This window comes from Podarcis erhardii (assembly GCF_964252035.2).
Source record: "Podarcis erhardii genome assembly, chromosome: 3".
NCBI lineage: Eukaryota > Metazoa > Chordata > Lepidosauria > Squamata > Lacertidae > Podarcis > Podarcis erhardii.
The window spans coordinates 32,678,585-32,706,250 of NC_138507.1; the positions used below are offsets into that span (position 1 = coordinate 32,678,585).

At 42.7% G+C, this 27,666-nt stretch overlaps 1 protein-coding gene across 1 annotated transcript; it reads right to left on the bottom strand.

Moving 5' to 3' along the window:
• On the bottom strand, nt 1-27,666 carry GCLC (glutamate-cysteine ligase catalytic subunit). Its single transcript, XM_081857079.1, has 16 exons — nt 27,176-27,666; nt 17,701-17,813; nt 15,740-15,922; nt 15,146-15,259; nt 12,976-13,034; nt 12,753-12,889; nt 12,315-12,389; nt 10,479-10,595; nt 8,649-8,787; nt 8,115-8,227; nt 7,386-7,478; nt 6,157-6,261; nt 4,795-4,876; nt 4,036-4,139; nt 3,047-3,167; nt 1-2,129 (listed from the first exon to the last, which is right to left on the bottom strand). Exons 1-16 carry the CDS (start codon nt 27,323-27,325, stop codon nt 1,930-1,932), a joined length of 1,905 nt encoding a protein of 634 aa, XP_081713205.1. The 5' UTR covers nt 27,326-27,666; the 3' UTR covers nt 1-1,929.

The window sequence follows — 27,666 nt, forward strand, 5'->3', positions numbered from 1 at the left end:
TTTTAAAAAAAACTTTATTTGCTTTCAACTTCTGTGGAAAATATGTCTATGAATTAGATTTACACTCAGACATCCACCATATATTGCAAATTTCTGTTCATTCCACAGGTGAGTGAGCTTTGACCCCTCAGCTGCAACCTGATACAAGCACTTCCTAATGCACACTTATGAACACCTAATGACTTCTAATCTCTCAGCAGGCATATGGTTATCAACGCAGTTTTACTGCAGTTTTTTCCCACCGACTCTTTGTAAGTCACTACACCTTAGGATATTTATATACGCTTGTTATTAACTATTTCATAACCTATCATACAGTAAAAGTGACTTACTGTAGTCTTACTTTAAGCAGCTAATATTAAAGCCTCTTCTTTCCCTCTAAATCTCAGGTTATTATTATGTACAAATCACAGCCATTGTCTTTAGTTTTAAATTCTATACAATTCCTTTATGTTTCAGAGGTTCCTGACTCACAGATATATTAGTGCATTTCATGATTCTTCTTGAAATCATTAGTTATATACTAAAGAGGATGCAGGTTATGAGAAATGTCGGGCACGTTTAACTGCGTCACAAAGAGAGAGAAAACCTTATCTTGCAATCTGTTTGCTGCAATTTAATATCCTCTTATTTTTGTGCCACATCCAAGTCTAGACTTTAAGACAGAACTGAAGCTCTCGTTTTCCTTTCAAGCTTTTAAAAGAGCGAAGAAATGTGCGATTGGGGTCTCTCCAGGTATGCAGTGAGCTGCTTGCAAGTATAGTGGAGCTGAAGAATGGCGTAAGGTACTTGCCTGGTGCTCCATCATGGCTCCAGATCTTATGCCCTGGGAAAATACATGAGGTGGAAAGACTGCGGCAGCAAAATGGAGCTGCACAACTGTTGATTCCCTCCCCCTTTGCCCTGTAGCACCCCATCCCCCAGAATCTGTTGAAGGGACCTTCTGGAACAATTGGGGGGGGGGGGGAGAGAAATCACAAAAAATTGCTTCTTTACCCAGCCTGCTGATTTAGTCTGAGCATCAGGTTACAAACCACCACTGCATGAACTGAGCCAGAAAATAGCGAAGTAAGAACATATTGGAGTTATGGTAACTTCCGTTATCCTAACTAGGGTCATGTTACCTTCAACCACAGAGGCTCGTGCCAATTACTAATTACTCCTCTGCAACAAGTGATTTTGAAGGAACTTAAAAGATTCTCTATTAGGAAGCAACACATCAGTGACACGTTCCCATTTAACTGAAGGTGTCAAGAGTTTTGCAAAAAGGGCAAAAGCACTCTTAGTATAGGAACATACCGATTTATACCCAAACTGAATAAAGGAGGGAGAATTTTAGATTCGCCGTATTCCATTCACAATAGTAGGACGAATATCTACTGATTCCGCCTTCCTTGGCAGAAGGATCGGCACTGCTATTATCTATTCTCTTGGCAGAACGGGAAGATATATCTATGTGAATCGGGTTCTGATTTCTTTTCTTTAAAGTACAGTAGATTCAGTGCATCCCAGGTAACAAAAGTCAGAGTAAACATTCAAGGTCTGGAATGCTGATAATATACAAGTACCCATACAGTACCTTTGCAAAGCTGTTTGAGAACATGGACTTTTTCTTTTTTCTTCCAGAATAAGCATATAAAAAGTTACAAGCTGGTTCACAATGACTTTCAGTATAATGTTATTAAAATACATTGATGTTAAATCAAAAAAATATTTTACTATTTACATGTACACAGTATAAACCTTAAATATAAGAATACACCTATCGTAGGAAGTTTTAAGAGAATATTAGGCAGATTGGCCCATCTTAATAGTGCAGTAGAACCATTTTTGGTCTTTACACTATGAAACTGCAGGTATTCACACCAGTAAATATAGCTAGTGCTTTAGCAGAGAATGCCCGCCCCCCCAATGGATTAAAACCTTTCATCAAAAAGTGCTGGTTTTAGTTCCGCTATATTTTACTTTGTTACCAAGCAGTTCAGGGCATTCAACTTGCTCTTCGGCGATTTGGTAGCATTTCCAAATCAGGCTGTAATTAATCTCTTCAGTAATCACACTGTCATGTTTGTATGCTGGGTGGTTCGCGACGAACTCTCGCATCCATCGAGCAGCTGTCATTAATTCTCCTGGGGGAGAAGAAAACATCACACAAATTCACATTTTCTTATCTACTGTGAGAATATATACCCATCCCTTTGCTTTCTGTTTTAAGAGGTAACTTACTTTGCAAGGCCATTTTATAACTGAATACAAGCTCCAAGGTGCTGTCTCAAACCATCTGCATATCCAACGCAAGGAATACAGGTAAAGCACTCATTGGGTTTCAATAGTAAAACACCAATTTCAGAACAAAACAAATTCCTTCCAGTAGCACCTTAAAGACCAACTAAGTCAGTTCTTGGTATGAGCTTTCGTGTGCATGCACACTTCTTCAGATACACCAATTTCAGATACAGTCACACCTTGGAAGTCGAACAGAATCCGTTCCGGAACCAAGGTGCAGCTTCCAATTGGCTGCAGGAAGCTGCGGAACCTGTGTCGGATGTTTGGGTTCCAAAGAACACTCACAAACCAGAACACTCACTTCCGGGTTTGTGGCACTTGTGAACCAAAACGTTCGACTCACAAGGCGTTTGACTTCCAATATACGACTGTACATCACAAACAACTTGTAAAACAAGTTCCACCAAGTTTCCTATCATCATTCCCTATCATCATCCACAAAAACATTTTTTTGCATTCCTGTTTTTAAATTTCTGAAGGTTTTACTTCAATGGGGGGGGGGACTATTTAGCAAAAACAAATGGATAAAATGGAAAAGTGATTTGCAGTCAGAGTTGTAGTTAACTTTTAGGCTGCTGCAAATAAATAGACATGAATGTGATAAAAGGAGTTGGCAAAAGAGAAGGTCATATAAAGTGAAATTAAATTAAAACCAAAGCAGGCTGCATCATGTACTATTCTACTTAGGACATTAAAAGCTTTCCGATTCAAATACTTCCAAAAACCTGTATCGCTGGTGATGCCAAGAGCGTTTCCTTACCTGATGCTCTCTTTTTAATGAGTTTCAGGTAGTTTAGAATGCTGCACCTTGTATCTACGTCCACTTCCATATTTTCAAGGTAAGAGTTCAAAATTGGAATTAATCCAGGAAATACTCCTTCCTGCAAGAGGCAGATCATAATTGAAATAAAAGGTTTTTCCTTTTAGTCGAATACTTCAAACCCAAGGTTTCTTCTTCCAAGGGATTCTCAACCTGTCTTAACAGTCTAAGAAAATTTAGTTCGAGACCCCATAAACTTGACCTGTCGTGGCCTTCCAGCTCCCTTTGTCCCAGCAGACATGGCCAATGGAATAATGGGAGTTGTAGTCCAACAACATCTTAGAGGGCAACAGGTTCCCCACCCTTGTCTTATAGGCTAAGTCAAAATGAAAGACAGGCAACTCAGCCAATTAAGATCTGGGTGACCTTGGGCCAGTCACTGTCTCAACCTAACCTGCCTCTCAGGGTTATTTCTAATGATAAAATGGGGAGTTCCCATGTACGCCACCATGTGATTATCGGCAGAAAGGTGGGATATAAATTTCAAAACGAATTAACAATACTACACTGCCATATCCTGAAGGTACTTGGTTGGTCTGTGTAGACGGGGCTTTGCCCAATCCAACAGGGCTCTACATATGTCTTGTGAATCAGCATCCATCATCTTCTATCCTCAGGAGTCCCAAATCCGAGACTCCTGCCTGAATGCTTTAGGCCCACAACGTTACTGAATCCTACCCCTGCCCAATCCAGAGAGAGTTAAGGAAGTTAAGGCCCTCCATCCCATCCCTATTCATACACCAAGCCTGAAAACTCCCTGAGGGTAGTGGGTGGGTACTGGGCTGGTTGGAAGTCGCTGGAGCAAGGAGCAGAGCATCAAAGGTATACACCAGGAGAGACAAGAGAAAGCATCTACACTTCCCTGCAGTCTATTTATGGATCTTAATATGAAGCTTCCGCCTTGTTTAAAATGTAGAAGCCGTCCTCACCTTTCCATTGATTATTGTATCTATGCTCATTAAGGTATACTCTTCAGAATCTGTCTCTGTACCATTTTGAGCTGGCCCACATCCGTCCACTACAGCATTGCCACCTTTTCAGACGAAGACATTGGGGGGGGGCGGGGGGGGGGAGGAAAGAGAACACAGAACAGCTAGAGAAAACCGTTAGATTCATGCTTATCATATATACTTCATTCCCCCCCCCTTTAATTGATTTTCCAAAAATTTTAAACAAACAAACCAACCTCTTAATTGTACTTAATCCAATCTTAGTACAGTGGTGCCCCGCAAGACGAATGGCTCGCAAGACGGAAAACCCGCTAGACGAAAGGGTTTTCCGTTTTGGAGGTGCTTCGCAAAACGAATTTCCTATGGGCTTGCTTCGCAAGACGAAAATGTCTTGCGAGTTCCTGCGGGGTTTTTTCCCTCCCCCCCCCCTTTTCTAAGCCGCTAATAGCGCTAATCCGTCAATGGGCTTGCTTCGCAAGACGAAAAAACCGCTAGACGAAGAGACTCGCGGAACGGATTCTTTTCGTCTTGCGAGGCACCACTGTAACATTGTTAAGTGACTTCCTCAAATCCCCCCTGGCTGAATTTCAGTGTATATCATTGTAACAGTTTTCTAAAACTAATTTTCTCATAGAATTAAATTAATCACTGGTCATCGTATATACTTCAAGTGTCTAATAAAGCCGACCAGCAAACAGACAGACAGACAGACAGACAGACAGACAGACAGAAGCCTACCTTTAGAAATGTCTTTTCTGAAATAAAACATGCCTTGCCGAACAGCATCCCGTTTCTGAGCTACTTTCATGTTCTCATCCACCTAGCGAAAGGAGACATGGGGTGGGGGGAAAGGTTATATACTAGATGGTGGCAGCAAGGGAAATGCTCAGTCTAGGTCTGAGAGTCTTGGAAACTGCATTTCATAGGGTTGGCTTACACATCTGGCTTCCTAAACGCGATCATTTGCACCAGTGGCACTTGGGAAAAACTTCAGGGTGAATCAGCAAGCCATCTACTTGGTCACAACTGCAGTTCCTCCGACAGCAACTACGATGAAAAATGGTTGCCACCTCACAAGCTATTCTGGGCACACATTTGTTTATTCATGTACACAACCGTAGGGAGGAATTTAGCAATTTCAGACGACTTTGAGCTGTTCACTTACTTACTAGTTTAAATATATAGAAAGCAACTAGACATCACACACAGAGAGCCATTTCCCCCTTTCACAGCTTAACATTCACATTCACACGGAACCAGAGTGCTCAGCTTGAAAGTCTGATTTCTTGCGGGAAGTTCAATGCAAAATGGGTTGGCGTGCTTTGTTAGCACCAGGTTCAGTTCCCAGCATTTCCTATTAAAAGTATAAAGACTTCTGCTTGGGATCTTGCCTGTGAGTGCAGACAATACTGGACTAGATAGAGAAACGTCCCACCTGGTCGTAATGTGGCTTCATAATGTGCTCACCCTGTCAAGAGAGGTTTGTAAAACTATTACAGGAAAATACCAAACCCTGCAGCTTCCGGGAAGTATTAGGCATCTTTCTAGGCCAAGTGCACATCCTACAACACAGCCTAGAATTTTCTGCAAAACACGGGGGGTTTTTTAGCAAAGAAGTTGATTTGGGCAAGGGTCTCCGAAAACCACAAAATCAGAATATTAGGAAAGCTAACAGAACTATACTTTGGAGTGGAACCCTACTTCTGCAACTACAGTCGTAGTTCCCAAAACTGGACAGAGGACCACTGTGCCAACAGAGTGCCTCCACACACATTTAGGCAATTCCCTATTCTCAAGGGATCCTTCTTCAAGCACAGCCTATGCCATTTGCAAGGCCCCCCCTCACACTCCAGAGAGGCCTTTTGAGGATGGAGAAAATTGAGTTGTGTGAGCTGCCTTCTGTTCACATAACCTTGGATCCCAAATCATGAACAGAATTTTTAAAAGACTAACAAAAGCAATTTTTAAAAAAATTACAAAAAGTTGTAATACATACAAAGGGGAGCATGTGTACTTTAAGTCATTCCTCACTTTAGGTGAGAAAAAAATTGTTTTCACAGTTTGAATACATTAGACCGAGGAAGAAAATGCTCCTCTTACCTTGGACAAAGGAATGAGAAAATCCAGTTTGTAGGAGAGAATGACTCGAGTCAGCAACACTACAAACACAACGTAGGCGGAATTTTCAAAGTCTGTTAACTGGACCTAGGGATTGAGAAATCACCAAATATAAGACGGACAAGTGTGCCAGTAGAACCACTAATATGGTTCAGCAGCAAGTTCACAGTCTGAAATCATTTTTGCTCTGTTGCTCTGAAACTCACACAACGGTAAGGAGACTGGGAATGGCCTTTGGGCTTGTTCCCTCTTTCACAATGGAGCCAACTGTAGACACCCCATACTTTCTCGGGCATAGAATATCCCTGAGCCTGCAAGGATTCAACCCATTAGATAAAGTGGATTCTACCTTGCAGGGTGGGGGGGGGGGAATCTTGCATTCAGGCAAACATGGGGGCTCTGCCCCAGAGTGAAGGAAATTTCAGTTAGAAGCTGGGAAATGATATATAGATCAGAGCTTCCCCTCACCACACAATTTCTTCTGAGCATCCCAGGACTGCTAACTGTCTCCAGTTCTGTAGCATTAGCAAAGTAGTGACACATGCACTCAGTTTTATTTTATGTACCCAGAAGCTAAAATTTGTGGAACATTATATTCTTGGGGGGGGGGGATTAAGCCATGATATAAAAGCAGTTGCTCTTCACGATTTTAAGATGTCCATACCTATTACTTGTGTTTGGACAGAGATAGGGTGCAACACTCCAGGCTGTGAAATCTGAGTGATGCTGAACTGCACACCTTATCAAAACTGAAGCCACTGATGTTTCTTTTAAAAGACATACATGACAGATGTGAGTAGATGGTTACAAACCCTTCAATTCTATGCTTTGGATTGTAAAGTTTTCATTTGCAGTAAAGGTAAAGGGACCCCTGACCGTTAGGTCCAGTCATGGACGACTCTGGGGTTGCGGTGCTCATCTCGCTTTACTGGCCAAGGGAGCCAGCGTAGTTTCTGGGTCATGTGGCCAGCATAACTAAGCTGCTTCTGGCGAACCACAGCAGCGCACAGAAACACCGTTTACCTTCCTGTCAGAGCGGTACCTATTTATCTACTTGTACTTTGTGCTTTCAAACTGCTAGGTTGGCAGGAGCAGGGACCGAGCAATGAGAGCTCACCCCATCGCGGGTATTCGAACCGCCAACCTTCTGATCGCAAGCCCTAGGCTCTGTGGTTTAACAGTACTATCTATGAAACATGCTTCTTACTAACCTCCATTGGTCTGAACTCAACCCTCCATCCAATGTCTGAATTTGGAGGTGGTGGTTTGAATCTCATTGTCTGCCAATTTGTTGACTGAATATTCTGCAAGAGACAATATATACATTAAGGCTATGACCACTAACAGCTTCAAGAGTGGTAAACTATTATGAAACTGTTTTTGCCACACAGTGAGCGTCATGATTTGAACACAGGCCTCCCCGGTTCTAGTCTAAAATTCTAGCTAGCACACCATGCTGGCTTTTATTCTACCCCAATAAAAGAGCAATAATTTGAAGCTAAGATTGCAGGCACATTTCTGTCGTTTTAAACTGTTGATTCTTCACTAGAGTTTGATGCAGCTCTTCAGACAGGATGCTGGTTCCAGTGAGAGCACACTTTGTCTGTCCTTTCACTTGCTTTTTGCACTGTGCCAGATGAGTTATAGGAGCCTCTCTAAGTCAATACTGACTTATGCTCTGAATGCTTACCCGTACGTTTAGATATTTTTGGTTCACTCTGCACTTCTGCTGATATCTGATTAAATTTAGACAATGGGTCTATTCTATGTCTCAAACATGGATACGCTTGTAATTTAAGAAATGCCCATGGACCACAAACTACTGCAAATCACTTGGCTTATCTGAATGCAGTTGCATGTTGCATGCTCTACAGCTGTCCATAGTACACTAAGTAGAAAAATACAGCTTTTACTATTAGGACACTAGTATAAGATACAACCTCAAAGTGGTCAGATTCATTTGCATCATCCAGATGTATTTTCTCTTCGAACAGAGTCAAAGGATCACGGATAAATAAATGAGCAATGTGTTGGGCCAACAGATGGTCAATGCCTATAAAAATCAAGAAATTGGGACACTTTTCAATATTAAGAAAAAAACTGGCCTGTCAAATATGATAACTAGGTGAATTCATATTTGCCTGCAGTTGCTTCACTATGAATTATTTTAGAAGTGGAATAATCACCATAAACCTATGAGCTTTTGCGAGTATAAAGGGAATTATGGTTTGTGGCTTGTAGTGTTGCTATTAGTTGCTAATCCATTATTTCCTATTACTTAAGAACAAAATCAGTTTTCTAGATGAGGTGTGCTCTTCAGAAAATTCCTTAATAAATACCCTACTTTATGCACCATGGTAATTCAAGCACAGCTACTGCAAAATTAATCACAAGAAGCCCTTCTTACAGATTACGTATTGTTAAGACAGAAATCAACATAAACGTCACTGTCACGCCGTTTCAAATAAACTTACCTTCCTTTACTAACTGCTCGTAGATTTCTTTATCTACCGTCAAATCAATGTCATTGTATTTTTCACCACATTCAGAGAGATAACTGTCTATGGAATCGTATCTGGATTTATTGATTCTGTAGCGGTTGTTCTTCAACGGCTGTGTAATTTAAGAAGGGGGGGGGGGAATCTAGTGATAGTAACCATATCTAGTAATTGTAAACGTTACCTGGCAATAGATACCAAAAGCAGGCCCAGTTCACGCCACACTAAACAGCAAACAATGATTTCACCTGAACAAGCACTGAGCTGGTGTATGCTATTTAAAAATTTCCCCTCTTCCCCCACTCACTGCTGCGCCACAAGAGAAAACAGCCCCCAGTCTGGCTTGTTCTGCTGTCTGAACCAATGCTCATGGTGTTTCTACCAAGCAACCCACAAGCCATAAGCCAAAAACAAACCTTGGATACTGCTTGTGATCTGGACCTTTGTCAGTGGATGACTTTTAACAAGACAACAGGAGCGCAACCCTGTTAATTCTGATTGATTTCTCATCGGCTCTTGATACCATCATCAACAGCATTATCCTGAACCATGGTTTGGTTTCAAGGGGGTGGTTTCAGAGCGTAGAAACTGGCTGCACTACTTTGTTAAAAACCCTATTTAGTATCTATGGAAAACTGTTGGGAGCAGTCGTCAGCCAGCATCGTAACAGGTCAGGGATGATGGGAGTTGTAGTCCAGCAGGGTCTGCAGGTCCACAAGCTCCCCATTCCTGTGCCAAAAGAGCTTTTAAAAAAAAATAGATAGATACCACGTGAAACCTTTGTTAACTAGCCAACTCTGTATTAAATTTAAAAGTTGATTTTAAATGGATTTTTAAAAGCAACAACTTTGTAACTAAGGCTATATACTAGGACTGCACACTGACCATGCCATTTGGGTTGAATCCCAATTTGGTGCTTCATAAAGCAGCCTAAATTGACTTGGAAGACTCAGTTCGAGGGGTCCAAGTCTGCTTCATTCGCTCCCCTTCACTAACAGAAAGCTAAAAAATGGCAACAGAGTGTTTTTTGTTGTTTTGGGTTTTTTGCTAAAAGGGATTATATATGTATATGTTTATGTATATACACACACACACACACACACACACACACACATACAGTGGTACCTCGGGTTAAGAACTTAATTCGTTCTGGAGGTCTGTTCTTAACCTGAAGCACCACTTTAACTAATGGGGCCTCCCACTGCGCAATTTCTGTTCTCATCTTGAGGTAAAGTTCTTAACCCGAGGTACTATTTCTGGGTTAGCAGAGTCTGTAACCTGAAGCATCTGTAATTCAAGGTACCGCTATACAGTGGTACCTCAGGTTACAGACGCTTCAGGTTACAGACTCCACTAACCCAGAAATAGTGCTTCAGGTTAAGAACTTTGCTTCAGGATGAGAACAGAAATCGGGCTCCGGTGGCGTGGCGGCAGCAGGAGGCCCCATTAGCTAAAGTGGTGCTTCAGGTTAAGAACAGTTTCAGGTTAAGAACGGACCTCCAAATTAAGTTCTTAACCTCAGGTACCACTGTATAGCCCAATCCAGAGTGGATTATGGTCATTTTCCTGAGTGCCTGTAGCCCTCTTTTTAAAGTGTCTGGACAGCTAAGGCACCACAAAACACTTCAGAGGTCCCTGCTTTGACTCATGCTCTTTTACAGAGATTTCCAGTAAGCCAAAAAAACTTCTCAGGCATCATGTTTTGCCCTGGCCTTTGTCCCTGGACACAAACTCTTAATACATACTGCAGAAGCATTTGCTACACAGGCTGTTATTATTATGGCTCAGGTCCTTGTGTGCACTTACCTCCAATCCCCTCTCCTCCCTCGTCCTGTCGTCTACGGAGGCAGATATCACTCCCCAACGGCAATCGATATCTGTCACGTAGCCTCTGTAGAATGGAGCTGCTGCACTTAATGCCATCTAAAAGAAAAGTGTCAGGAAGTACAGAAAGCTGCTAATGTAGCGCCATTTAAATCTAAAGATTGTTCGTTCCGAAACACAAGGCACGTTCCGTGCCCCGTCCCCCATCTTGCCTTCAACCAGAGAACTCTTACAAGAGCTGTATCTTACTGAATAGCAGCACATTTTGGGCTAATAAAACACATGTGGAGCTTTGGTTAGCATTCTCCATTATAGCCTCCCTCTTCCTAATCTAGCATGCATCTCATTCAGTGTACTACAGCTGCAAATTTATGTTCCAGGAAGAAGCATCTACACAGGGAGTTCGATGAGGAATACCTCATTCCATTTTTTAAAAAATGACAACTGGCTTTCGTTCAGTTTTGCCCATCAGTTGGCAAAAAGATTCTTCACCTAGCAGGACAGGGCTTTTTTATCCACAGGTAAGCAAGTTGTGCAAGAATACCCAGTTCCAAACTGAGCATTTTATTGGCATAACGTAACACATCGCACATAAATTGCTTGCAAATCTCATTCCAGCGTGATTGGACCACTTCTCTGAACCCCTGTGTTCTCCTCCTCCACCAGTTTTTGCAAAGTGCCTCCAAGTTGGTAGTATTCAGAAAACGTGTGCAGAGCCTTGTGCATTTGAACACTGTATGGTTAGGGTTGGATCTAATGGGGTACATGGGCCTTTGCAACAAATATTCTGTTGCCCTGCCTCCCTCACTGATTTTTCCCTTCATTTTTTTTTTTTATAAAATATACGAAATGCATTATAATACTTAACACAGAACACAAGATAAAGAATGATATACTAAAATAATAATTCATACATAATTTCATTATTGACTACTGCCATTCACCACCAGTCTTCCCTAAAACAGTGCCACTTCCCTTATATCGTTTTGTTTCCACAGTGAGGAGGCACCAGAGTTCAATTTTAAGTGCCTGTTTCACAAATGTTGTGAAAGTAAACTAGGATTTTTCAAACTCTAATTTTACCTGAACTTCTTTGGTAAGCGCAGCAGTAACACCACTTATACGCCAGGAGGAAGCCAATAACTTTTTGTAATATCTTGTTTGAGTTGTTCGTAAACAAAAGTTATCCTTACTTATGACAAAAATCTAATTAAGAGATATGACTATTAAGGCCAATATAACCTGAAGCCCAAAGGTTGTTCTACTCAATAGAATGCAGGCACACACACACATTTACACACGTTCAATATGTGTGCGACCGTGTATATGTGCATCGCGCCGAACCCTGAAGTGACCCCACAAAGATATCACTGAAACGTCACTAAAAGGGCAGAGCGGGGCATTTGCAGGATTTTTCAATGGGTTTCAATTACTGTATTTTTCGCTCTATAAGACGCACCAGACCACAAGACGCACCTAGTTTTTGGAGGAGGAAAACAAGAAATAAAATATTCTGAATCTCAGAAGCCAGAACAGCAAGAGGGATCACTACGCAATGAAAGCAGCAATCCCTCTTGCTGTTCTGGCTTCTGGGATAGCTGTGCAGCCTGCATTCACTCCATAAGACACACACATTTCCCCTTACTTTTTAGGAGGGAAAAAGTGAGTCTTATAGAGCAAAAAACATGGTATACCCAATTTCACTTGACCTGCACACACACACACACACACACACACACACACACACGACCTGCTTTATGTTGATTTTCTTTATGAATTATATAATGTTTGGTGGAATAAATTCTACCGCTCACTCACCACGATGGGACAGATGGTCGCTAGCTGATCATAAAGGTATCTTGCTTCAGAGATGCTGCAAGCCTGGAATGTTACCTGCAGGATGATATCAAGCCAACCGCTATTAAACCAAAAGAAATAAAATATGCACGGTTACTTTAGCAAGCTGTAGAACCAACTTCCCCCTGACACCAAGGCTGCAAAAGCCTATGCTCACTTGCACTATTTTAACCAACTGCACACCCCTTCATGCAGATATGAAGACACAGTTGTAATGGGAAATCCCAGTATGGTCTCCCAAGCAGTTCCTTGCTCACTTTCCTCCTAGGGATGGCTAGCCAGTGGGCTATACAATCACTTGATGCAAGCAGGAGCTGCAGGCTTTAGTATGGAAGTTAATATTGCTTAAAAGCATTAGTAAATATATATTTGCTAAAGCATTTGTTTCCGTGAGTTTACCTGAAGGCAGCAGTTGCCCATTCCAAACCCCATGGCATCCATGTAGACATGGTCAGGCTTGACTGCTCTTGCGCCTTCACCATCATCATTAGGGAATGTTTCTATGAATGGCGACGGAGTATTCTTGTCTTTAAATACTGCATTAGACAGGGTGACAAAAAGTTAAACCCGTTGCTAATGGTCCTACTTCCCTTTTTGAAAAGCAAATTATTTGCTCACTTACTTGGTACGTTTATCACTACTTTTTCTCCTCTTCTGTGTCGAATGTTTCTTGTTAAAGTACTAAAATGGAAAAGGAACCTGCTGAAATGCCATTTCAACAAACAACAGCCTCACCCTTTTTAGCGATCAGCAGAATTATTATTTTATTTTTTAAACTTAGGTGTAAACTTTTAATTTTTTCCTGGATTTTCCTTTGTGGACCATCTTCCTACTCAGCTAGGTTTGTATCAGAACAGCGCTGTTGCTTCAGAGGACTCCTTGGATGAAGAATCCTCTGAAGCATAAATGTTATATTTTGCTACTATATATAGCTTGCTTTTATTTTCAGAAAGGTAACAAATTTATACCAACCGCTATTCAAATTTTTCAAGCTAAAGTGGTGTCCCAGTAACTTTTTGGGATCCCAATACAGATACAGTGGTACGTCAGGTTACATACGCTTCAGGTTACAGACTCCGCTAACCCAGAAATAGTGCTTCAGGTTAAGTACTTTGCTTCAGGATGAGAACAGAAATCATGCAGCTGTGGTGCGGCAGCAGCAGGAGGCCCCATTAGCTAAAGTGGTGCTTCAGGTTAAGAACAGTTTCAGGTTAAGTACGGACCTCCGGAATGAATTAAGTACATAACCTGAGGTACCACTGTACAAGCATATAATAGTGATTTAGATGAGATACGCTCAAGTTTCTTGAGACATATCCTGGGTCTCCCAAGTTCAATCAGGTATGAGACGATGTGCACAGAACTAGGTATACACACGATGGAACACTGGGTGTGGGCTAGCACTATAAAATACTGGTTGCGTTGCCATTTCCATTTCCAGCCTTCGAGTCTGATTTCTGACTTATTTAAGGACTCTTATAAATCCAGATGGTTCCAACACTTACATAAAAAAATCAGATCTATTGGTATTGACTTGGAACTCTTATATAATTCAAGTGAGCAATACAATTATCGTAATATTAAAATCAGATTAAGGGACATTGAAAAACAAAATATTGAGTTAGCTGTAAATACAATTTGCTCCCCCAAGTTTTATGGTTTAAATACAACAGATAACAGGGTCACTTACATTTCAAATTAGCCCAACTGAACGCTTTCCCCTCAACTTTTGTCAAGGGCAGATATTTAAACATCCCCAGAAATGATAGACATTTCAGATTTTTTTTGAATGTGCCGGACACAGCAGAACATATTCTTTTCTACTGTCCATGGTACAACCAACTACACAAACATGTGCTTTCCCCTTTTTGGGGGGTAGTCTAACATCATGGCACACTGAAAATATCAGATTCTATCTGTCTGTCATTAACCTGGAAGTAACTGCAAATTTTTATCAACAGTATCTCTCAGAGTAGTGAATGGCACTATTTAGCGGGAAGAAACTCCCATGAAAATCTTCATTATGACATATTTTTACATGGCTGTTTATTTGTATATATTTTAAAATTTTAGATATGGATGTTTTATGACCGCCTATATTTATAATGCCTAATATAAAGGTTTGGCAAAGTAGCAAGTAGTCATTGTTATTCTGCTGCAACTATGACAGAAAGCTGTAAGAGAAAGCTAAGGGAGCAGAATTTATTTATCTTCAACTATAATCTAATGTTCTGCTGCTGCAGCAGTTGCCAGGAGGCAGCAAGCCGTCAGGGTCTTCACACGCACACACCTCTGCACAGCCTCAACCAGTTTATAAATAGAGAAATTCCTCTGAGGAGAAAGGGGTGTGCAAGTCTCAACTACCTGCTCCTAATGTAAGGAACGTTCATCAGATGTCAATAAAACTGTACCAGAAGCTGGCCACGGTCAACATATACATATTCTACATATACTACTGAGCAAAGAAATTTAAACCTGAAGGAGTGTATAAGTATCAATGAGTGTTCACTTTATTCAGGTGGTATTCAGAAAAAAGCAATTCCATTTGGGAAGGACGTTTGGCTACTCATGGTGCTGCCTCGCACGCACCTTTCCCTGCACTGCCAGGGGGCACCACTGCCAGGAAAAACAAGTTCTGGTGTTCACCCAGAAGGAGGGCAGTACGCAGCTTGTTTTCAAAAGCACTACATCCTCCGGTTAAGTTTTGCTCTCCACCCAAAAGGGAAATACTATTCTACGATTTGCACATCCAGAGAGAAAGGACAACTCTCTTCATTCTGAAATATACTCACCTAAACCTGGGGTGTTTGTTAATGGCTTCGTCCGGGAAGAAGAGAGACTTGGAGGCTCCTGTCTCAACAGGGGTAGGCACACACTCTGGTATCGTAAATCCTGGACAGCCCAGTCTACACATTTCAAAGCAAACCGTGAAAGGCTTTTAAAAATAGTCAAAAACATATAAAAGCTGGAAATTACTACAAACACGTCAGAACAAAACAAAAAGGAAAGTAACGTAAAGACAAAATACTTCAGGGTTGGGCACAACTTTCTCACATGGACAGAAGTGGAAATAGTTACGGGTACTCTGTATAAATACACTAATCTCCAGATTAGGAAGCAGATAGAGGGCTTGACGAAAGCCCTGTTAGATAAGTCACCAGCTATAAGACACCCTCCTTCTGTGCAAAGAGTTGGGAGGAAGAGGCAATGGCTTTTTAGGCTTGCAAGAAACCGTGGAGGAGGACAGGAAAAGCAGGAGGAATGCCTGCTATTCCTGGGCTTCTCAGGCTGCTGTGAATCTCTCACCAGGTGGCAAGGCACACTCAGCCCTGGTGGGCAGCATGATTAACGCTGTTTCAGCCCATATTAGAAGGATGGTGACAAACCTTGGAAATGATGTCACAGTGCAAACAGCTTCGTTTTGTTTCAGTACAGAAGCAGCCTCCAGGCGTCGCTTTCTCATGTTGTCTTGCACAGTGTTAAATTCAGACATTGTCCCTCCATAGGGTTGCCCAGGGGTCCCCTCAATCATATAGCTCCCATATTCTGGCCTCCACAGAGTTGGATGGCTGTGAAGGAAGCAATGGTGCATTTGAAATCTTTTTGACCAATGGCAAGGACAGCATACAACTGTGACTGTAAGTCAGTGGTGGCCAAACTTGGCCCTCCAGCTGTTTTGGGACTACAATTCCCATCATCCATGACCACTGGTCCTGTTAGCTAGTGATGATGGGAGTTGTAGTCCAAAAACAGCTAAAGGGACAAGTTTGGCCACCACTGCTGTAAGTCTGTCATCATCAACATCATCTCTATACCGTTTTATATTTTTAAAATAACTCAAAGCCATTTACAGCACATTTGAATCATCAAATAAAACAATCCAAAATAAAACTTTACTGAAGAAAGTCAAATATAAAGCATACAGTCAAAGCCAACATAAATTAACAGGCAACTTAAATATTATCTTAAAAGATTTCAAAGTAAAACAGTACAAAGGAGGTCAACTACAGAGCACATATTTAACACAAGCAAAGTTAACAAAACAAAAAATTCTTTAAACATTTCGAAAGAAAACATTGCTAATAATAGGTATAAAGGACGAATATAAGAATGAATGCTTAGATTGGAATCATGTGTTTTCTGCCATAGACTTATGAACCTGCTCAGCTGGATCAGTTTGCCCAGAGTGGACTAAGTCTACTTTAGGTTTATAAGACCATCATCTTTATGAGAAAGAGAATTTTGGCCACCTACCTTGAAGCAGATATCTAAGCTGGGCACCAAATGGCTCCTTAAACCAGGGTTATGGTTGCCAAAACGGAATGCCTAGTTGCCATTTGGGGCCAGATGGATTGAAAGTCGTGTTTTTCAATACAACTTTTTGGTTCCTGAAATTCATTCAGACTGTGCAGATAAAATATCATGGATAGGATTCTACAGGATGTGTTGTTAGTGTGTGAAAACAGTGAAGATACAAGGATCCCCAGGCATGCACCTCGAGATGGTGAAGACGCCAGGTGCCACGTCCGGGTCGCAAGTGGCCGATAGCCAGGTGCAAAATGTGCCCGACAAATTTTGAATTGCTGCCGTGAAGGTTCTTTCTATATGGGCTGAGATGTCTCTAGTATTCTGGGTTTAACTCCTGCTATCCAGACCCAGGGAGGGACGTGGGTGGCGCTGTGAGTTAAACCACAGAGCCTAGGACATGCCGATCAGAAGGTCGGTGGTTCGAATCTCCGCGACGGGAGTGAGCTCCTGTTGCTCGGTCCCTGCTCCTGCCAACCCAGCAGTTCAAAAGCACGTCAGAGTGCAAGTAGATAAATAGGTACCGCTCCGGCGGGAAGGTAAACGGTGTTTCTGTGCACTGCTTTGGTTCACCAGAAGCGGCTTAGTCATGCTGGCCATATGACCCGGAAGCTGTACGCCGGCTCCCTCAGCCAATAAAGCGAGATGAGCGCCGCAACCCCAGAGTTGGTCACAACTGGACCTAATGGTCAGGGGTCCCTTTACCTTTACCCAGACCCAGAAGCATGTGACAAACATTTGGAGGGCCACATTGCTGTGTGTCACATGTCCCCTGTCTTCCTGGCTGACAGGTGGTGTAACCAGCCTATTGGGAGTCCCAATCATCCGAACTGAGAAATGCTGCTCAGAGACATCAGCATTAACAGTATTCTGGCATGCAAAATGACAACCTGTATCAAAGCTGACCACTTTGATAAACGCTAGTTGCCACGTGGCAAATAACATACAAACCACGTTCTGCTCACTGCTTGGATACTGACTTAGAAAATCACCTGAACTTCAGGAAATAAGTGGACCAATTCTAAGGACAGTTGCTACTTACTTTGGGTTTACTCTTTCTCCTTTTTCTTGCAAAGTATGAAGAACGTCTCCTCCAGTTAGGGACAACTGCGCTCTCTTGTTTTTATGGTCAAATACTACCAGCATGTATTCCACCTGATGTGCAAAAACACGAACACACAACATTTAGCACACTAGATGAATACGGAAGGCTAGCCATCATTTGTAAACACATTGACGGGTTCAAGGCAATGCTCTGTAGGTAGGAATCTCAGGTGTTTTATTGAACTTTCATTATCACAAATAAGATTACAAACCTGCAAATCCCTAAAGCCACAAGCGATAATACTCAGCAGATGTCACTGTAGTTTTTCAGGATCCTCAAGATGTTTTCAATCGGGGGGGGGGCAGGGGGGGTCCACCCATGACAATTTCCCTCCCTGGGGAACTAATCTGCTGTCTTCCATTCCCTTATTTGTGAAAATTCAATTTGGCACTAATGCTATTCCTTTCAGATTATTGATTCTTTCAAAAACACACCAGAAAAAGCCTAAGAGTTGCTTCCTCATAGATGCACTAGCCTGTTACATAATCACACGGCTAAGGGAAAAGACTCACTTCAATCCCTGATGTGCTTTTACTGGTGTGAGACACACAACTGTAAATATGCATACATGAATCTATATATTGCATGGGAGTACAGTGGTACCTCGGGTTAAGAACTTAATTCATTCCAGAGGTCCGTTCTTAACCTGAAACCGTTCTTAACCTGAGGTGTGCTTTTGCTAACGGGGCCTCCTGCTGCCACCATGCCACTGGCGCATGATTTCCGTTCTTGTCCTGGGGCAAAGTTCTCAATCTGGAGCAAATAATTCCTGGTTAGCGGAGTTTGTAACCTGAAGTGTCTGAAACCCAAGGTACCACTGTACAAGCGATTCTGTATGTGCCATAGGTATTTCTGTTAGCCATTTCCCCTCTATTTGTACCAGAGCAATGTGCCCTAATCTGTGTCATGTGGTCTAACATAACTAAAGGATGTGCAACACATACCACAAACCAGGAAGCGGGGTTTAGATTTACTATAGAGAACTAAACCTAGAGATTACAGTATTTTGTACACAACTAAAGGAAAAAAATGTGATAGATTATAGAGAACAAAGTGTGCTTTTCTTTGAACAGTGTACCGCAAAGCAGGGCAATACTATAAAAACAGACAATTTTTTAAAAAGTGATGTTTATTATGGTTGAACCCATAATACACAAAAGGGATTCTTAACTGGACTGTTTATGTGTGTTTTTGTAGAATTCTATTATGCTTCAATTTGTTTTCCCTTGTGAATTCACGAGGGGAGGGGAGACCTCTTCCTACTTCACTTTTCAAACATGTGATTCAATTTACAAATATGTGATTCAATTTACTAACATTGAAGTCCTAAACTGAGGTTTTAATTTGAAACATATTCTCAGCCAAATGGGATTTAGTCACTATCCATGAGCTACTGATTGCAGACACAAATATACACAATGCAGAAAGGAGAAACACTGGGGAAATAACCTATAACGTCTAATTCAAGGAATCTGCATTTTAGAAAAATTCTGACAAACGAGGAATCTCAGGCATTATGTGACCCAAGCAAGCTGTGATAGAGGCATCTGTTAAAGAATGACTGCACCAGTACAGAGTACATTTGCCTCTTCCCAGCCACAGTGAGTAGATGTAATCCTACAGTAAATTTCAGTGACAGATCACAGGCATAGAAACTCACCAAGCCATGGCACCAAGCCATGTTTCTATGTGTCACAGCAGGGATGGGAAAATACCTGCTAGTGGTATCAGTGGCATCCCTGTGGCAAATTCAGTACGAAGTACTGCTTTGTCCAACTGAAAACACAATACACCTTTCCAAAATAGGAATCCTTGATAACTAACTGTACACTAAGCTTTCCAAACTTCCTGCATCTTCATCTCCACCTCTAAGCTCTATGCATGGCAACTGTGGTAGTAAGAGACTGAACTCCTAAATACTGTTTGGCTATATTTTTGTGTTTGTTGAGTCTGCTGGTAAGGCTACCAGCAAATTCTCAGATTCTGCCAAAGCTGTGTTTAGGGAACAAACTTAGTGACTTTTATTTTGGGGGGAGTGGGTGGGTAGGGGAATAATATCAGAGACGTGTGGAAATTGGTTGCACGCATTAACATTATTTTTCCACTCATCTGCATATATGTATTTGTTCCGTCCAGAACAATATTAGACACACAATTGCAGGTATAAAATAAATCCCGGCACCTAAAGCTTGTTACTCCAACCAACTAACTAACAGAAAACAAAGGCTGCAAAATCCTGTACACAATCAGGTTATTAAATCCTTGGTCTAAGGCTGTGATCCTAGAGACTTTGCAGAGTTTTCAGTGCTACTTGTTTCTGAGTCAAGAGTCATAAGATTGAGCTTCAAATGTGTGAATGCTGTAGGATACCAACTGAGAACAGAATGATGCTTTGGAAGTTCTTGCATTATGTAAGCTTTGTCACAATGAGTTTTGAAAGAAGCAACAGGGAATGTAATAGTCCACCAGGATTTCCATAGCACACTGTGATCAGGGTTAGAAACCGAGATACAGTGGACTCTCGGATTGTGAACATGATACATGCGGGATGCACGTTCGGACCCGCAGCGGCGCGTCTGCACATGTGTGGGTTGCGATTCGGTGCTTCTGTGCATGCGCGATTTAGAGCTTCTGCGCATGAGCGACTGCTGAAACCCGGAAGTAACCTGTTCCAATACTTCCGGGTTTCCACGGGTCCGTAACCTGAAAAAACACAACCTGAAGCATCTGTAACCCGGGGTATGACTGTATAAAACTTAGGAGCCAAATGGCATGTGCTGCTATTTTTCAAATGTAAAATTTTTTTTAAAAAAATCCATGTATAAGACTAGGTTATTTTCTTAAAATATTGTGCTAAAAACTTGGGGTTGTTTTATACACGGATAGTGGAGAGGTGGGATGGGCGATTGGTGGCTGCTGCGAGAAGGATATTGTCCGTGGCGTATTTGCAGACGATTGGTGGGTGCCTAAAGGTCTACTGGCTATTGGCTGCTGCGGCGATTAGTGCTTGTGCTTGGCGAGCGTGCAGACGATTGGTGTCTTTGCCGGTGTGCGATTGGCTGTTGCGTTCCTGCGGGTGAGCGATTTTCGGCAACCCCCCCCCCAAAAAGGTCAACAACTCTGGGCCATCTCCCCCCATTTTCTCTATTTGGAATCCCAAAAATGTCTTATACATGGGGGCATCTTATACACTGAAAAGTACGACAATCTCTTCTGAAGTTTTAGGAGGTCTGTTCATAATACAGTTTGGGTATGATAAAAAGGGAGAGACACAGAGAGGTTTCCTGCTCTCTTCTGTGAAGAGAAAGTACATCATGGGCTTCTCACCGCCTGTTGAGAGCATTTCCCCCTTGCTCAGAGGAAGCACCTAAACACACACAGATATGCATGAACATCAAAGCCTGCAGATTTGTGTCTCTTGGGCTCAATCCCACCAAACACCCATGCCGCAGAACTCATATTTAACGGGGACTCATTAGGGCTCTTCCATAGGCTGGCAAATAACCATGACAAGAACAAAAGCTTCTTTGTGGAGAAATACATGTTTCTCCCTTCCCTTGGCCAAAGGAGTGGGCAATGAAGCATGTTTACCACACAACCGAAGGCTGTGCGCACGTTACTGTATTAGAACAGCAAAGGTTGTTTACTGCTGTTTCAGATCACATCTGCACATCGCTGTCCACACCAGAACAATTTCATGTGTGTTCCACATCTCCTGCTGCCTGTCCACACCAGTGGGCAAGAGAGGAGATGTTTGCATATGGCATATGTTTTGAAATCAGATCAAAACTGGTTTTGGGGGAAATGAATCCAAATGCAGCATTACTCAAGAAACTAAGGGATAAATCTGAATTGTGACTAATATTGTGCCTACATGGCTTCACAAATTAGTGGCAGGAGATCACTGGATGCAGAGTAAATGGGAACCTCCACACAGCCTGAGTTTGCAGACTGGAAGGATGCTCCCAGGCAGGGTGTCATGAGGAGGAGCCGAAACCCCTTTCTTTGCACCAAGGTAGAATAATATGAAATAACTTCTCCAAGGCAGAAGAGCAAATGTCTCATTATCCTCTTCTTTCAGTTGTCTGAGGTCCTTTCTTTCGGTAAACAAACACCTCCGACGGAAGTAAAAGTGATACAGGAGAAGTAAATGTTTGCATTCAGACCAAGGGAGCAGAGGAATATAATTAGTTGTTATTCAAAAGAAATAGAAAATGTAAGTACGTAAAAAAATAATAATCAAATCAGCATTTGAAAAATTATACTTTCTTTTCTAAGCTTGACGTAAGATTTCAATAAAATGTTTCTAAATTTGGAAAAGGAAAATGTAAGGCATAGACAACATTACGGAAAGATGTTGTCCGCATATCTTTACTTGGAGAACAGAACATTAATTGCTGTCCTTAACCCTTTTCATAACACTTGTATTTTAATAGTGTCAGGGGAAGTTTACTGTTATAAGTCACTTAATTTGAAATTATTTATTCACCTGCTTCCATAAAACAGGGATGCATATTTTTCTAATTATTAGTTTAAAGATTTGTATATGTGTACTGCATTTTAGTATTATTTTCATGATGTATGTACTCCTAATTTGGGATCACTTGGTGACAGGCAGGTTACAAAACACCATGCATAATGTTTAAAAGCAAACACTTCTTTAAATAAATGCATATAACATAAAGCTTCAAGTTAGCTGCCTTTTTCCAGAATCAGAAGAAAGTGTAAGAACCTTTAAATTAATTTTGAAAAGTTGTGACTCATTTGAAGTGCCGCTCCAGAACCAAATTAGCCCAGAGGCAAAAACTCTTACTGAAGTCAGTAGGATTTGACATGCTCAACTATGGCAGAGATGTGTGTTTGTTTCTTTTTCAGACTTACAGTTCTACAAATTAAAGTTGGCCTTAAGGGTACTTGTTATTTTTAAAATAATGGATCTTACTTCTAAGTAAAAAATTGTGTAGTATAAGTCTGGAAAGAACAGAGCCTAGTGCAGAACGATGCAAGGGATTGAACTTGATGGCACTAGTGGCCCCTTCAACTCCACAAGTCTATGATTCAACTTTTAACACACAATTTAGTGTGTGCTGGACACAGCATTAATATGTAGTGCACAACAGACACCCCCCCATGCTAAATTAAACGATACTGTTCTACAATTGTAAACGTTAACAAAATACAGAGTTTACAAACCACCAAGAGAAAACAATAACAAGTATGGTTTGTTGTCAAGCAGATTCACAGATTTAACCAAACGAAGATCTGTTTCTTCTGGTTGCTTAATTTTTATACCATAAAACCTGACAAGATTAAACTTTTACTTTGATAGTATCGAATAGCTGTCTTTCCCCTGATGAGACAAGTTAAGAGTGTACATAACATATACATACATTGTATGCAGTGTAGATAACGATATGATATGTAACTTTTCAACTTTTAATAGGGATGCGGCTCATTAGTATACAAGATAAGCTTCAAGAAACCATGCAATTCTGTGGTCTTGGGTGTTAGATTTTGGGTGATGGCCAAAGCTCAGTTGTAGAGAAAATGCTTTGCATTTAATAGGTTGAATCTCGGCATCTTCAGGTAGGACTGGGGGGGAAACCCTTCAGTCTAAAACCCTTGAAAGCGGCTGTCAAATGTAATACTGGGCTGGATGAACCAATGGTCTCACTCAATATAGGATGTTCCTAATCTTCATGAAAATTAAGACTAAGAATGAAGCAAACCTAGGATATTCTTATAAAAGTCTTTTACACAAGCATCAAGTGAAGATGGGAGAGGCCAAAAGTAGCTCCTAAATATTAGCTCCATCTTCCCTTCTGGTGAGTTAAATTACTAGTAAATATCTCATCCTCCACTTAGGAACATGCTACATTAGTTTGATTTTTTTCAATATATAAAAAACAATTAACAAACGAGTCTTGAATGTTTTTCAACATAACAGCTTTCCATGGGCAATCATCTTCAATTTTTATAAGATACCATGGCCCTAGGCAGCGCAAGTCAGGAGATGCTTTTTGAAATCCACAATGTGTGGAGCAATTATCACAGGAATGTTTGTTATAAAGTTGCATGGCAATTCCTCCCATTAATTTAAATTCTTTAGCACGCTCGTAAGAACTGCAAGGGACGCGGGTGGCACTGTGGGTAAAACCTCAGTGCCTAGGACTTGCCAATCGTGTGGTCGGCGGTTCGAATCCCCGCAGGTGAGCTCCCGTCGTTCGGTCCCAGCTCCTGCCCGCCTAGCAGTTCGAAAGCACCCCTAAGTGCAAGTAGATAAATAAAAAAAGGTACCCCTGCCCATACAGGCCAGTCGTGTCCGACTCTAGGGTTGTGCGCCCATCTCACTTAAGAGGCCGGGGGCCAGCGCTGTCCGGAGACACTTCCGGGTCACGTGGCCAGCGTGATGAAGCTGCTCTGGCGAGCCAGTACCAGCGCAGCACACGGAAACGCCGTTTACCTTCCCGCTATAAAGCGGTACCTATTTATCTACTTGCACTTAAGGGTGCTTTCGAACTGCTAGGTGGGCAGGAGCTGGGACCGAAAGACGGGAGCTCACCCCGCCGCAGGGATTCAAACCGCCAACCATGCGATTGGCAAGCCCTAGGCGCTGAGGTTTTACCCACAGCGCCACCCGTGTCCCTAAGTAGATAAATAGGTACCGCTTTATAGCAGAAAGGTAAACGGCGTTTCCGTGTGCTGTGCTGGTGCTGGCTCGCCAGAGCAGCTTCGTCACGCTAGCCACGTGACCCGGAAGTGTCTTCAGACAGCGCTGGCTCCCGGCCTCTTAAGCGAGATGAGCACGCAACCCCAGAGTCGGTCACGACTGGCCCATACGGGCAGGGGTACCTTAACCTTTTAAGAACTGCAAGGTGATGCCTTTCATAAACAGCATCTATCAGCCAAAGTGCCCAATACGAAGTAGGCTGCAAAGATTAAAACTTGTCTCACATTGAACATTTTGTTCTACCTTCCTCAGATACAAATACTCACGTTAGCTTGCAAATGAAAAAAAACAAAAAAACAGGTTGGAACCTCTGAGGATGAAAAGTGTCATAATGTTCTCAACCAGCCCAACCTACCAGATGCAGTAGAGAAGAAGCACAATGAATATTATTATTTGGGGGGGGGCACCTCTTAGGCACAATCAACTTGTGTCTTTGGTGTTCAAATTCTTGCAACTTATTTTGCAACCGAGTTGGCAGAGCAAACACTCAAGTTTGTTGTGTCTAAGAGCACCTGACAAATTCATATAAGAAATGTGCTGGGCTCAATGAAGCACACTTTTGTGCACCTCGAGGTTCTCCCCCAAATGCAAATCCTTGCTCAGTTGTCTGCTAAATCACCCTGGCCTACGGTAACCTTTGCAAGCTATGCATTTCATACTTCTGTATCTCAAGTATAACGCTTTTCCACCCTTCACTTTCACTTCAAGGCTATTTAAGGATTTATAATATACAAAACCTGTCACTCATTATTAGGTCATGCTATCATTGTATTTATTTCTCTTACACAATTTACGTGCCATCATTCAACATTGTTTCAAGGACAATTTTCAAGAACTGCTGCTGCTGCTGATATAGTCCAGCATCCTCTGGGCCAGCAACTAAGAAGCTGTACTTGGGGCGACCACATTGAAGCATCCCAAAGATGGAAGTGAAATCCATGCCAAGTCCAGCCCAGTGTGTATAAAGGTTTGGTTTACATATGACATTCATCTACATTCTGAACATTACGTATATATACGGTGGTGCTTCAATGTACAGTAGAACTATCTTAAGGCAGATCCAAAGAATAAACTAGTAATGCTGTGCAACTCCTCCTGACATAACTTTCGTTTCTGCTGCCTGAACTTCCAGCATTACTCAAAGAGTGCCAAAACACAAGAGCACAGAAAGCTTCAGCTTTGACACAGTGGCCTAGCGTGGGTTGTCAGCACCCGGGGCAAGGCAAGTAATTTGCGCCCCCTAACCCGTGGATTTGCGCCCCCTAACCAGTGGATTTGCGTCCCCTAACCCGTGGATTTGCCCTAACCCCAGATGTTGCGCCCGGTGTGGCCGGCCCCCCCTGCACCCCCCACGCTACGCCACTGCTTTGACATCATACACTTTGGAAGAGGTATATCGGTTACACTCACTCAATTTCTAGAAAAGGTTAATGAACAAAATTCTGGAAATCATAATATTGAAAACTCTTTCTACTGCCGCCCCAAACCATTTTTGTTTGCATTTTGATAACAGAAACATGAAATGACCCAAGATAGTGAAAAGTGTAGAGAAACCTGTCTTTATCTCTTTCCCCACCTCACCTGATTCATAACACTGGTGGAATTAACTGCTGTAGCAAATATAGGCACACACTACTTCAATCATTTTAACTCGGGATAATAGGAGAACATGGTGGCACTGGTGTAAATGAACAGATTCACACTTACAACCACCTATTGGCCCTTCTGATAGGACTAGCATATACAAACCCATTAATTAGTAAACAAGCACCATGCCTACTGAATAGTCACAATGTGGGAAGACCCAGGCACAATCTGTTACATGCACGAGGGAAGCTAAAGGGCATTTTCATAAGGGATGCTATACAAGCCTTTTAAACCACTTCTGAAACCGACAGAGAGAGACAAGCTTTAAATCGGAAGCGCTTGTGGCTTTCCAAGGTGACACAGGTTTCACACTGCTAAAAATGGTCTCGGCTGAGTGTAAACGAGCAGAATTGGGGGTGCAAGGGAACCCACGTGTGTGTGTGTGTGTGTGTGTGTCTTATTGGTTTGCTTTTCTTTTTACAGTGGTACTTCGGGTTACATACGCTTCAGGTTACATACACTTCAGGTTACAGATTCCGCTAGCCCAGAAATAGCACCTCGGGTTAAGAACTTTGCTTCAGGATGAGGACAAAAATCATGCTCCGGCGGCGTGGCGGCAGCGTAAGGCCCCATTAGCTAAAGTGGTGCTTCAGGTTAAGAACAGACCTCCGGAACGAATTCAGTACTTAACCCGAGGTACCACTATATTATGTACCGGTATGAGGTGCTTTTTCATGTCCTGAACTGATCCAAGGGCAGCAAACAAATTTAACAAATATCAACAATAACACCAAAGCAACCTCAAACTTTCCCCTTCAGGAGCAAACCCCGTCGACGTCCAGGAAACTCGCCCCCCATGCAACATGTGCACCGTGCAGGGTGCTAGGTGAGGGCAGGGCGGCCAGCGGCTACCTGCCAAGGCTGTTGTGTTGAAGTTCAAGCAGCAAGCAGCAAGCAGCAAGCAGCAGCAAAAGCGCGCCATGGTGGGTGGACGGAAGAAAAGAAAAAAAGAAAGAAGGAAGGAGAGGAGAGGAGAGGAAGGAAAGCAGCTTCTTGGATCGGGTCTCCAGCTCCCTCTCCTCGGCCCCCACTCACCTCGTCGCCCCACTTGAGCACGTCCTTGTGCCTCTCGCCCACCGCCCGGTAGATGTGCAGGAACTGCAGGATGCCGTGTTTGCGCACGTGCTCCGCGTGGCGCTGCGTCTTCTCCCAGCTCAGAGGGGAGCCCTGCGACAGGAGCCCCATGGCGCCTCCCCGGGGGGGGGGAGGGAGGGAGAGCGGCGCAAGGGCGCGCGGCGGGGAAAGGGAGAGGGGAGAGCCGGCCCGGGCAGCGCCAAGGAGAAAAGCTACCTCCAGGCGGCGGCGGCGGCGGCGGCAGGAAGGAAGGAGAAGGATCCCCACCGGTGGCGAAACAGGAGATCGGCGGCTGCTACTTCTCTCTTCCTCCCCGCCGCGCCTCTTTCCCCGCGAGGCTCCTGGAGGGGAAGCGCCTGTGCCGGCTGCGGACTGAGCGAGAGAGGCCAGCTGCGCGGCGCTGTGTGTGTGTGTGTGTGTGTGTGTGTGTGTGTGTGTGTGTAGAGGCAGGG

Bases quoted from the DNA above. Each gene is read 5' to 3' on its own strand.
- GCLC (XM_081857079.1), bottom strand. From the start codon at position 27,325: ATGGGGCTCCTGTCGCAGGGCTCCCCTCTGAGCTGGGAGAAGACGCAG. The intron at 10,596-12,314 runs GTGAGTGAGCGG...CTTTTCTTTTAG, and splicing joins CGACCATCTGTCCCATCGTG to ATGGCATTAAGTGCAGCAGC. The intron at 7,479-8,114 runs GTTGTATCTTAT...TGTCTCTTGCAG, and splicing joins ATGAATCTGACCACTTTGAG to AATATTCAGTCAACAAATTG.